Source organism: Brachionichthys hirsutus, chromosome 20, assembly GCF_040956055.1.
Source record: "Brachionichthys hirsutus isolate HB-005 chromosome 20, CSIRO-AGI_Bhir_v1, whole genome shotgun sequence".
Taxonomy (NCBI): domain Eukaryota; kingdom Metazoa; phylum Chordata; class Actinopteri; order Lophiiformes; family Brachionichthyidae; genus Brachionichthys; species Brachionichthys hirsutus.
In genome coordinates, this window is record NC_090916.1 from 1,722,842 (window position 1) to 1,735,433 (window position 12,592).

The window sequence follows — 12,592 nt, forward strand, 5'->3', positions numbered from 1 at the left end:
ATAATAACCTCTAATGTACCAATTGTCACTTTATATTGTAAATATATACATATGCATACATCCAATTACATTCAATCAATACAAATGCAACTCCTTGTGGAAAACGTATTTTCTATTTTTAAGGGGAGACAGAGTTGTGTAAATAAAGTTGTGGTGGATAAAGCTGATAAAGTTTTGGGAAAAAGTGGTTGAGGCTAGACTAAGGACAGAACTAAGTATTTGTGAGCAGCAGTGTGGCTTTACGCTGAGGAAGAGTACCACAGACATGTCTGATGACGATGATGATGAATATTTATTAGATAGAATGTTAGAGCAGTACAAGTACAGTCAAACATCCTGTCTAAGATCATTTTAAAAAAAGCCCTTGCGGTCTTGTTTCCGTTGAAAGTCCTTCGAACACAGGGACTATATCGGTAGAAGGATGCTGAGGATGGAACTGCCAGGGAACAGGGCTAGAGGTCGACCCAGGAGAAGATACATGGACGTAGTGAGGGAGGACGATGCAAAGGACAGGGCGAAGTGGAGAAGGTTGATTCGCTGTGTTGACCCCTCAGGGACAAGAAGAAAGTACAGTAGTAGAAGGTGCCATCATGAAAACACACGTCTTTGGCGAAATGGGGGGGGGGGGGGATCAGGTTAGTCAACGCCATCGTCTTCACGCAGACAGGAGAGTTCATTAAATATCCTGCAGCTTAGAGGCAAAGCTATTATCCAGGGGGGGGGCTGGAGTCCATGGAATACCGTACAAATCGGTCCATAAATCCTGACCAATGAGAGAAACCCTCAAAGGCAACACGCTAATCCAACCCCATATTTGAAATGGAAGATCATAGCATGAAAACAAACGAAGACCAGACTGAGAGCTCAATCTTTTATTCTGGTCGAACAACAAAAAGACGTGTCCCACATACCACTGCAGCCATTTCTTTAAGAGACAAACAACAAAACAGGTATATACATGGCAACCCTTGTACAGTGTGTTTGAAACTAAGTCTACAAAATGTCCACTGGTCATCTTAGCGTTACGCCTTCATAACTGGGATACTAACAAAGGAAGACGCTTCTAAAATCAGAGAAAACGACATTTTCTGTTTGCTTCCAAGTTGATACCTGCGTACGGAATATGCACCGAACCTCGACCACTACTCTTAACTGTCTTTAAGGTAACCCAAGTACCTAATGCATTTCTCGGGAAGGCTGCCAGCCGTATACCTGATGAAAAGTGACGAGAGATTGTAAAGCCAGACGTCTTCTGCTGCGGAGAACGAGGCGCTCGGAGGCAACGGCGGTTCCGTGTGTTCGCTGAAGGGGGTTCCCGAGACGATCCCTCTCACCACAGGGACGACTGGTAGTTGAACTTGATCTTCAGGAGATACTTGAGGTTAATCTGCGCTACGTCGTAGACGATGTACCTGGAGGAGCAGCGGTTCAGGAAAACGAGCGTATGGACAGAAAGACGGCGACAGAAAGGCGGGCGGAAGACGCGCACAGGAATAAGGTGCCGACAAATCCACTGACAATGGCGCCACCAACTTTCCTGCAAAGTCTGACAATGTAATTCTATACGAACAAAAGAATCGAACCGATGGACGGTCGGCGTTAAAGGATACTCGTTGTACAGCAGGCTCGTGTCATCGATGTTCGTGTTGCATCCTTTCCCGAGAGGCACCTGCACCCCGTCTAAAGTGACCGTGGCGCTCGGATCAGGAGCGGTTCGCCCCAAACCTGCGAGGAAAAAGCAAAACAAATAATGAGTCATACAGGTTCTCTTTGATTTCCTGTATGTACGGCCTACAAACAAAATGTAACCGATCCCTTCACGCAGCAGCAAGAGACAAGTGTCCTCTTTGATGAAATGACTGCCCACCTTTGACGCTGTGCTTGCCCTTGGAGAGTTTTGTAATGTGGGACGCCTTCTTCAATTCATGCCTGCATTAAAAATGAAACACTCTTCCCATTCAAATGGTCGCATATCGTTGAAGGCAAAGTGACACGCAGTCCTGAGCGGGGACACTCACATGTTGCCGAGGGCAACCTCGCCCAGCAGGAGGAGGCCGACGGGATCCGACTGCGAGGTGTGACAGTAGTTTGCACTTTTTGACACCATGTCAGCGAAGTAGACGCCTTTACCAAACATGTAGCCGGTCTGGAGGAATGAAGTAACACAGAAGGAGGACATTAGGAGGACAAGATCATTAAAAAAAACAACAACTCGGTACTTGGGAAGCAAGTACACAACGCTGCACAGTAACAAATGGAGCAGCAGTTTCCAGAACTCACCACCGGGGCCTCGGGGGGAGCGATGCGGAGACCCTGAGATAAGATGCCGGCGTAGTTGGTGGCGCGAGAACCGTGCCACAGAAGCTGCCGATTGTGCAGCTCCTCGAAGGGGCGGAACCGCTGGTGCTCTCCCTCTCGTACAATTTTAAAGATCTAAAAGTGGGGGGGGGGGGGGGGGGGGGGGAGTCAGGACACAGCGAGGTGCCATGAAATCTGAGCGAAGCAGAGTTACACAAAAAACACAATACAGCTGCAACCCGCTCTGGAGGACTTACTTCCTGCACTTCCAGCGTGTAGCTGTTGTGTGTGGCAGCGTGGGTGTTCTTGACGTATCTCAAAATGACGTCGGCTTCCTCCGTCGTCTTGTCCACAACCTGAGAAACACGTTTTAGCCGTCGCTCGTCGTTTCTGCTGGTGCTAAACAACGCCCAGGAGATACGGACGGCCTCCTCCTCACCTCAATCTTGGTTTTGAGTTTTTCGTAGTTGATGTCGATGGGATCTTTGTCGTCGTCCTGGGCCCCTCCTCGCAGCAGGCTGTACGCCACTTCGATGTCCAGCAGGTTGTCCAGCATCTGGACTTTAGCCTGAGCAGCAGTGCGCCGGGGACGCTATGAGCCCCATTCATAGAGACACACGCTTGTGCAGCACGAGACAGTGTCGGCGTCTTTACCTGAATGTAGTCCAGGTTGTCGAGCAGAGGCGGCTTCTTCATCCCGAAATCATGAGGGATCAGGGTGTAGAAGCGATTACACAGATCGAGTATCTGCGCTTCGGGCAGACAATCCGACACGGCCTGCGATAAAAGGTGAGAAATGTTTATGTCGTTCAGAACCTCTCCGGGGCCGGCTGATGGCGAGGACGTCTCACGAGGAGAGCCCCCCCCCCCCCGCCGCAGGGAGGCGCCCCGACAGAGCCCAGAATGACGAAGCCCAGGAGGACCAGTCGGATACTGACTTGCTGGACGTCAGTGAGGAGGGCGTAGGCGCTCTGGATCTGCCTCTTGCTCAGTTTCCCAAGGGGCATCTTCTGGAGGTCAATCTGAAGGACGCAGAGGAGAAGGAAGACAGTAAGGTGGCGCCGCAATACACACAGAGTAAATTCACACGCATCAAAAAACGCTTTCACAACCGCATGACTCAAATATGCGACACGATTGGTCAGTACTCAAATCAGATCCGCCCTGAGTGTGTCCGTCTGACCTCAAACTCCACCATGGCCTTCTTCATGCTCTCCACATCAAAGATGGCCTTGATCAGCTCCTGGACCGGCTTGGCCAGCTTAGACTTCGAACCAGTGGCGGCAGTCAGCCTCTTCACCGCGTCTTCATCCTGAGAGGTAACAAGAAGACAGAGACGCGGGAAACACCCGTCGTTCTGGAGGACCCCCCCCCTAGTGCAGAACGTGCTTGTGCACCTGCCCATAGTCGATCTCCAGGGGGTAGAACTTGTTGGGGTACTTGGTGAAGTTGGAGCAGCTCCAGCTGTTGCCCGTCTTCTCTTTGTAGACGCACAGGAAGTTGTCCGTGGCAGAATTCTTGTCGTGAAACTTGTCCAGCTTGTTGCCGCCGATGGTGGTCCCCACCCTGCCCCAAGACCTGAACACCCAGTACCTGCACATCGGCAAAGCAGGGGCAGGGGGGCAAATATTATTATTTGCACAGTTCATATTGCACCCACTGATTTATTGGCAGCTTTCTGTATTTGATCCTTTTTTTTTTTTTATAAATCGGATCCTTTTTGAGCTCTTTGAGTTCATGTGGACATTTTCGTATCACAGAAAGGTAAGAGGGGAACCGACCGCTTCTGAACGTCATCCTCCAGCAGCTGCAGCTTATAGTAGGAGTTAGTCCCCCTGACGATGTCCACAAGGCCCAGCGTTGCACTGTACATCTTCCCGCTCTGCTCCAGGACGTGAGCGCTGTTTTCCAGACCTAACAATCAAAAATCATTAATAACAGCTAAAAAATAAGAAAACAACACGGAACTGAAGGCGCTCATGACTACCAGAATCAGGATCCACAGCAGCGCCGCCTTTCACTGTGAGCTTCATCTTCTTGCTCTTGCTACCAGCTGTGGGAGGGTAAATGCAAAACTGTCATTAGGAGTCACCCCCCCCCCCCCCCCCCCCTAGAAACAAAGCGGTTAACAGCAGTCAGAAATGGTCCTGACCTCCTTCCTCCTTCACTCTGCCGGTGCTTTTGGTCGCCAGCGCACCAGACTTGGAGGCCACGGAAGACGCCTGAGCCTCCGCTTTGACCTCTGCCCCCCAGGGTGAAATGGCATGCAGGGAGACCAGCTCCTGGAGGGCTTTACGCCACGACTTGACGTCTGCGAGGAAATCCTCAGACACCACGCGCACACCAGCCTCCCTCACTTCCTCCATTTTCTTGGTCATCTTTTCCACCTCCTCTGTGAAAACATTAATTTGCAAGTTACGAGGGACACATTGGTTCTCAGCGTGTGTCTGATAACAATCAATGTTATTGATATTGTGGTTATCCTCCATCGATTGAAGACTGACTCTTGGTGCTGAGGCACACGGAGGCCTTGCTGGCGGAGCCGACCATCTTTCCGCCCAGCTCCTCCACAGCAGCTTTCACATCCTCCTTGTTTTTGCTCAGCTTCCCGACGGTCAGCAGTTTCATGCCAGTCAGAGGCTTGTCTGCAGGCGGACGTCACAAAATGAGAATGTTAAAGTGGTTCTAATTAATAGACGTGGTTTTTGGTTCATTGCAGCCCTTTTCACCGACCTGCAGGCACTCCCTCTGGCAGGGGCTCGGTCAGGGTGTTTGAGGCGCTGGCCAAGGGTTCGGCTTTGGCTGCAATGGCCGTTTGTTTCGGAGTCTCCTTCGGATAAAGCCTGTTCTGTCTCTTGAACTTGAACTTCTTCAGGTATGGAATTTCGTGGAATTCCTAAAGATGAAACCAGGATATTCCTCATATACATGTAATTTTGCTCCTCTTACTACAGGGGGTCGTCGACTTTCGACCGCACTCGTCTGCTGTTTTTTTTAACGACATACCGGACAGCGAGCGAATCGCACGATGTCTACAAAGAGGAAATTGTCTCTTTCTACTCCTCATTTACAGAATCATGACGCAGCCCAATATATTTACGTTAATTTAACATACGACAAAACCCTCGGAACCAGTTGTCGTCGTAAGTCGACGACCCCCTGTAGGGCCTTTTCTTTTCTGTTTGCGGTATTTGGCAATTACACAATTTCAATGCGTCCCATACAACCGTCCAAAAAGAGTCCTGCGGCGAGGCGGCCTACCTTGGGCGTGACCCAGTCTTTGCGTACGGGTGTTGCGGTTCTGAACACACACTTGGTCCAGGCTGAGATGTCTCCTGTGCAGTAATAAGCATCGCCTTTGAACACCAGCTGCCCCATCATGCATTCATTGCAGGGATCCAGAGCACCGAAAGCCATGCCGTCTGCCAGGCAGTCCAACAACTGTCAGTCGGACAACACAAGCGTGCTGGTTATGGTCCTGTTAGAATGCAGGATGTAATCAATCCTACCAAGCTGCTCAAAACGAGAAAACGTGAAAGACAGAAATAAAGTTGTTCTTATGATGCTAATTTATTGTGAGCCGAGTGGCGCCGTTACGTTGGATTCTCCAGAGGGAGCCTCCTGCCTGTTTGCAATCAGCAGCTCCTTCATGTCGTTGGTTGAACAGAACTTCCTCAGTTTGTCTTTGAGTCCCCAGATCAGCTGACTTTGGCTCTGCAGACACGCAAAACGACAACGAACAAAAATGGCGCTAAAATATTCAAAACGAGATAAAGAATAATGTCTCAGAACCCCAAAAAACCACGAATAAATGAATACCGTACCTTTAACTGGTCCTGCAGCTTCTTTTTCTCCTCCTCCTCCTCCTTCTTCTGCTTCTTTGATAATCCATCCACCTCATCAGCTTTACGCTTCCTATAAGAGAAACTCCCAAGTTTAAGTTGCAGCTGAAACGTTATCATTCTTAATAACTCTGAATGAGGCCAGTCGGGATTCACACCAGCAGCTCTGTGTCCATCAAGACTCAAGCAGTTCATGGAAACACATCCACACAGCGTTCAGCCTGCTGGCAGTGGCCATCTTCAAGCCCCTCCGGTACCAGGTCCTGATGACGCCTCGGATCGCCGCGCTGGTGATCCTGACCACGTGGCTGATGGTTCCCCCCCCCCGATTTGAGCTGCTGCTTCTTTGTTTTGGTGGTGGACACGACCCATGTGGTCTATTTTTTATTTTATTTCTTTACGTGTTTGATTATACCCTTGCCGATCATACTTTTCCATATACGGCCAAAACTTTGTCGCCGTGAAACGGCAGCTAAGGCGAACCGCGTCTGAGCCGAGTGGCAGCGGGGAGGGACAGACGAGGGCCGTCGCCAACATGCGCCGGGAGACGAGGACGGCGGCGTCACTTTTTCTGGTTCTTTTCCTTCTTCACACTCCGCTCCACGTGGAATTGCTGCTCACCGCCGTCATCCTGTCACACCCCTTCTTATACGTATACACGACAACAGCCTCCAAAGACACCTCAACCCTAACCTGAATCTTCTTGTGCTGTAGGATGTCAAAAGACACAGCCTCCAAACGGGTCCCCTTCGGCAACGATGAAGAGGAGGCAGACCGGGACTGATTAGCGTTGTGTTCAGGTAAATGCTGAGAAGTATCCGGTCCACACGAAGAACACTAGCCCATTTATTCTTCTTCTCACCCTTCAGTTTTGACGGCAGGGAGCCTCTTCTTCAGCTCCTCTTTGTCTTCTGCTCGTAGCGCGTTGAATCCCTTCAGCTGGGCAGCGCTGCATTCAGGCTTGAAGACCAGTTCCTCCCTCCGGCTCACGAAACAGCCCGTGTGGTACCAGCGGTCGATCAGGCCGAGCTGGGGCTTCTCTGGGTCCACCATTTTTTTGGACACCCGGATCTGACCCTAAAGGAGAGGCCAGATGTTGCTATATCAAATAAATAAAAAGGCATTATGTTTTTATTTTACGTCGTGAAGATAAAACGCGATTCCAACCTTTTCTATTTTCTCCTCGCATCCTTTGCAGGTGCTGCGATTTGACTTGGCATATTCGACGGCAAAGTCATTTAGTGTTTTCACGCCTTTCGCGCCACTTTTCGGATCCCCTTTTCCTACAAGAAAGAAACCATTCAAATGTCGCTTTCAAGTGAACCGAGAGTAAGAATAAAATCAAGTCAACTACCGGTTCCATGAGCACCACGACCCTCGCAGGGGCTGCTCATGATGCACGTTAGACAGTAACACGATACCTTAGAAGCAAAATGAGATGCAAGTTAATCCTAAAGGAATAGCACCGACCTCCTGCCGCTCCGCCGCTTTCGATGGCCTTTCTGACCTTCTCCTGGTCGTCCCAGCGGAGATCCGAAAACCCGCCGATATCAGAAGTGGACTGAGCTGCTGCTCGCTGCCAGAAGCAAGAGAAGTGGTGCCAGTGGGGGACCTTCCCATCAAACATGGGAGACTGGAGGACAAAGAAAACAAAATGTCACCATGTGAGATAAACCGCTGAACAATCCATGTCATAAAAATGTATATATAAAAATAAATATTTCCTTTAGGTCAATAATGTTTGTGTTCCAATTGATGCCACATTGCTTATGGCTTTGTTTATTTCAGGGCTATGTTTTATGTTTTAGTGTCGTCAAATGACTGATTCTGGATGGACTGGCAAACAACTTGTTCTGTTTTGGTGAACAAATAAATAAAAACAAATGCAATGAATTTTCTTTATCGCTATAACGTTATATGAAGATGTGCTTTTATCACAGCTAATGCTGTTACTGGCATTTTATTTTACATAAGCGTGGGCAATTATAGGAGAATAATACTATAAAGAACTGCACTGCCACAAAAGAGAGGACAAGAAAGTCTCAAACGGAACAGGTGACACGCCAACGAAGAGAATAATTACTTTAAATGGATTAGATATAAATAGCATGCCCGGCCTCATAATTTAACAAACAAACAAATAAAATGTTGCGATCGCTCAAATTGGAACTTTTTGCCAGAAAGTGATTTGCTGTCACATTTATCTTATCTCCCCCCCCCCCCCCATTTCCTTTCTCTCAGTGATTTTGGTTTTCATCACGTGGTTTCCTCTGGATGAGACCGAGTTGATCCTGAATTACTCATGACATACAAGCTTATTTGTAAAACTCACAAATGTATTTATTTACAAAAATAAAACAACAGATTGCATTAGTGTAAAAGCAATGGCGGCGGTGTAGAAATGTCATTTAGCCCGTTTCATTGCTTATTAGTTAATGTTAAACTGGTGCGCAGAGGGAAGGATGGCGCCTGATCCCCGGCGGTGATCGTGGCTTCTGAGGAAGCCGCAATCAGTCGACTCATTTTGCAACGAGTCGACTGATAGTATCTGCATTTGCAGCCTAAACACCCTGATCCGTTCTCCGGTGTGAGCTAGCTAGCTAGCTAGCAGCGCTGCGTTACCTGCACCATGATGGCCATTCTCAGCGAGTCCTTCGCGATGTTTTCTTTGCACTTCTTGCAGGACGCGCGGCCGCTTTTGGCGTATTCCGCCTTGTAAAGCTTGTCCTCTTGAGATTCCGCCATGCTTTTTCTAAATGGTTGCGGCGGGAGAATAAGAATATAACGTAAGGGAAACTTTCTCCGGGATTAGGAAGGAGCCACAACAACGCTAAAGCACAGAATCAGAGCCCGCGTGCGTCCAGAGCGCGACACCGGGGAAGACGTCCCACTCTGTCACAGTTTCCCGATACCAGGTTTTTACCCACTGCCAAGCTCTGCTGTAATTAAATTGATACTCAATAGACTAGTAATAGCTTATGGGGAGGATTATTCTGTGATCAATACTGATGGGGGGCACGCTAATCACTGATTTTATTTCATGAATACTCCCGTATTATCACCAGGTTCATTTTTGGCGCTTCCGTTTCACCGTTGTTTTTGTTCCTAATTTTAAAAATAAATAAAAATCAATATAACCATTGCTAGTTTTTAAGAAACAAAAGTCGGGTTAACTGATTGTATATTACGAAGGAGGAAAGCAGTCTTGTGTCAGGCCCGTTAAGACCCGGCATGAATGCAGAAATACTTTTTCAAGCACTGAGTGATTCATTTTCACGATCGACGATCATCAGAATACCCGCGCTAGTCGCAGTCAAAACTAATGGAGCCCAGAGAGTCTTCAAGGGATGACCGAAGGAGTGCATCACCACTAATACTGTACTTCCGGCTTGTGCCATGAGGAGCCGCCACAGCAACCCAACCTTCTCCACTTCAACCTGTCCTTTGCATCGCCGCCAGCTGTGCTTTCAAGTCTCAAGTCCAGGGGTGACCAGGGGCGTCAAACTCATTTTCTCGAAGGGGCACATTACCATTATGTGGAGCTGTCCAGTGCTGATCCTGAACACCATATGTAGGCGGCTACATATGGAGCTGTCCAGTGCTGATCCTAAACACCATATGTAGGCGGCTACATATGGAGCTGTCCAGTGCTGAAGTTCGCCTTCAGGATCAGCACTGGACAGCTCCATATATTGCCGACTACAGTGCTGATTCTGAGCGTTTTTCTTTTCAATCCTGGTATTTTCATTGTCTTATTGATTGCCTTATTGATTGACTTTTCTTTTCTTTTCTTTTCTTTTTTAAATAAGACAAAGCTTGGGACATAAATGCTCTGCGTTGCTTTCATTATTTCCAAAGAAGGTTGTTGCTGAACCTCATCCACCCACCTCAAGTTTCAATTTCATTTAAATTGTCCCGAATGGGCTTTTTCTCAGTACTTTTATTTTTATTTTTACTTAAATAATTTTGTGAGACACTTCAAATGAATTTAAAAAAAAACGAATAAATGTTAGAATATATAAAAGCTCCACCACTAGACTGACATGGACCAAAAAACAAGTAATCTGAGACAAAGCGAAAAAAGTAGAAATGTTGAATCCAGACAGAAACAGCATTTTACATGTAAAAGCTGCTTTTGGGGAGTAAGCTCACATTTGCAGCGGCACTCAGGTGAGATTTTACTAAATATACTTATATATTAAAATATATATATTTATGCTGCGGGTGATTTTATTTTATCTAATTGTTGTTCACACAGCAAACATTTAAGTATCTCTTGTGTGGAAGGATCACTCATTAATTTGATCTCAGGAACCTGTTCGCCTGGTTGTAAAGTGCACAGAGAACAGAAATGTAATTCTCAGTTAAAAACCTTTCCTATGGTGGTTCATCCCGATGACAATTCACAGACACAGGCTGGTGGAGGCCTGTGAACAAAATGCGTTCACGGTTCCAGCACTGACCTTCACTGATTTACTTCATCTCCAGCATTTGCCATGCAAAGCATTCAAGACAGCTCATCATAATCCAGTTTTTTCAACATGGGGAATTGTATGCAAGTATGAAAACTAGGATACAATCCATTAACGTGAAATATTGACTCTGAAACCGTCTCTGCCGTGATGAAACGAGCCAAGATGTATCATCCAAATAGTATGAAAGCAGGGCTGACGCTGAAATGTGGAGCCTTGCGATCAGCACTGATTCATCCTCTGCTGCAGTTTTATTTTACAGAATGACTCCCAATTCTGATGAAACTAAAAAACAAACTCTGCCCTGTATTGCCCTGGTGCTTATGGGACTATTTTGTAGACATGAGGGTGAACAGTTAAAAGCAATACTTCAATTAAATTACTATAATAAATGAAAGTATCTCTAAGGAGTAACAGGCGTATTATGGGTCCATCTGATCTCCCGGATCATAACAGCGGCCAATCAACCGGATTTTCCGCACGAAGCAGGCGGAACTGATCTGTATCATCGGGGTGCCGTCGGACAGGTTTAAGTTACGCACACCTCCTCTTCCTGTTATGATCGGGGAGCGGCTAAGGATAAACGCTGCTGGACTACGAGCAGAACAAAAATAAAACGTGTTATGAACGCGTGCTGCGCAATATCGATCTTACAAAGCAGTCTGAACTGACAGCCGGTAAGAGACAATGATTTACTGCGCTGATATCGATGCCGTGACGGCCGGGGCTTCACTCTCAAAAGCTTGGGTGTGTTAATACGCGCGGGGGGGGGGATCTTTCATTTATGAAATGATTACTTAGTCATTTTAATCTGCCCAACTCTGAAGATTAGTTTTATTTTCCAAACTGATTGCGAGTAATTTGCATTTTCTTTGCTTTCTAATTATATTTCATAAAATGTGCAAGGTTTGAAGTTGCAATGAAAAGTATTACAAATAGGTAAATAATTTATATTATACTTAATAAATACATATAAATAGTTAATAAATACTGTACAGTTAAAAATCCTTACAAATGTGATTCATACCATTGTTAATTTATAACTAAAAAAGTTGTTGAAACATTACTTATTTTAGCCACTGTATTGAAGTTATAGCATTTTTATAGTATCGAAAGATTTTACAAGTTGATTTTATGTGCAAATCGGTTTCTATTTAAAAGTGTAAACTGTTTATATATACCAGTTTTGCAAAATTTGTATTTAATATTGGTCCGCTTGCCAAAAATGTACGGTGTGTTGTAAATTTGAGAGTTGTGTGCATTTTATATTGGTGTTGTGTTTGTTTGAAGGTTTTCACCAGACTCAAAATAAACGGACTGAAGAGCCGAAAGACTCGAGTGGAATCCTGTCTTCCATTCAGCGTGCAAGGGCGTCCCTTTCAAGTGTAGTACAGAAGGTAGACGCACTCGACACAGTGATATTATCCCAGGTTTCACTCCAATGATCATCTTATGGATTCTATTTGCATTGTGTATAGGAGGACGCAAATAATGTGCCATCGAAGACCTGGTGAATTAGTGGTCTTAAAAGAGCATGGAATTTGAGACATTAGTAGATTAAAATCACAACATATTAATTTCCACAATGCTCCAAATTTAGACATTGAAAAAAGACGGCATGTCAAAGACACCAGGTATGATATGTTACACTGAAAAACCTGTTATAAATACAGGTTAATACCTATAAATGGTTATTGCACTGCAATGTAGCTGTCTTTAGATATGACCATAATCTGTGTGATTGCAGACTGTCATGTTTATAACAGTATTCTGCACTAATAAACATTCATTGGACTTCAGCTCAACTTTAATATGGTGAATAACACTATCCGTATATCCGTGCACATTTTTTTTTTATTTTTAAGAGGTAGACTTTTAAATAATTTATTACGTCAAATATTTTCCGAGTAAACCACATGCAGGTCCACCACAGGGCCGAATGTGCGCCGCTAGCCGGTAGCAGCTGCTAGCGGAAGGAAC

At 46.1% G+C, this 12,592-nt stretch overlaps 1 protein-coding gene across 1 annotated transcript; it reads right to left on the reverse strand.

The window, feature by feature from the left end:
• Positions 1-866: 866 nt before the first annotated feature.
• On the reverse strand, positions 867-8,885 carry parp1 (poly (ADP-ribose) polymerase 1). Its single transcript, XM_068753722.1, has 23 exons — positions 8,763-8,885; positions 7,611-7,773; positions 7,308-7,423; positions 7,003-7,217; positions 6,123-6,213; positions 5,896-6,012; positions 5,560-5,739; positions 5,032-5,194; positions 4,803-4,943; positions 4,451-4,690; positions 4,286-4,351; positions 4,080-4,212; positions 3,696-3,891; positions 3,482-3,610; positions 3,237-3,320; positions 2,953-3,075; positions 2,738-2,866; positions 2,556-2,654; positions 2,281-2,433; positions 2,019-2,146; positions 1,868-1,929; positions 1,611-1,725; positions 867-1,412 (listed from the first exon to the last, which is right to left on the reverse strand). Exons 1-23 carry the CDS (start codon positions 8,883-8,885, stop codon positions 1,331-1,333), a joined length of 3,048 nt encoding a protein of 1,015 aa, XP_068609823.1. The 3' UTR covers positions 867-1,330.
• Positions 8,886-12,592: the final 3,707 nt, after the last annotated feature.

Bases quoted from the DNA above. Each gene is read 5' to 3' on its own strand.
- parp1 (XM_068753722.1), bottom strand. From the start codon at position 8,885: ATGGCGGAATCTCAAGAGGACAAGCTTTACAAGGCGGAATACGCCAAA. The intron at 4,352-4,450 runs GTCAGGACCATT...ACCCTCCCACAG, and splicing joins CAGAGTGAAGGAGGAAGGAG to CTGGTAGCAAGAGCAAGAAG. The intron at 3,076-3,236 runs GTCAGTATCCGA...CTTTTATCGCAG, and splicing joins TCCTCACTGACGTCCAGCAA to GCCGTGTCGGATTGTCTGCC.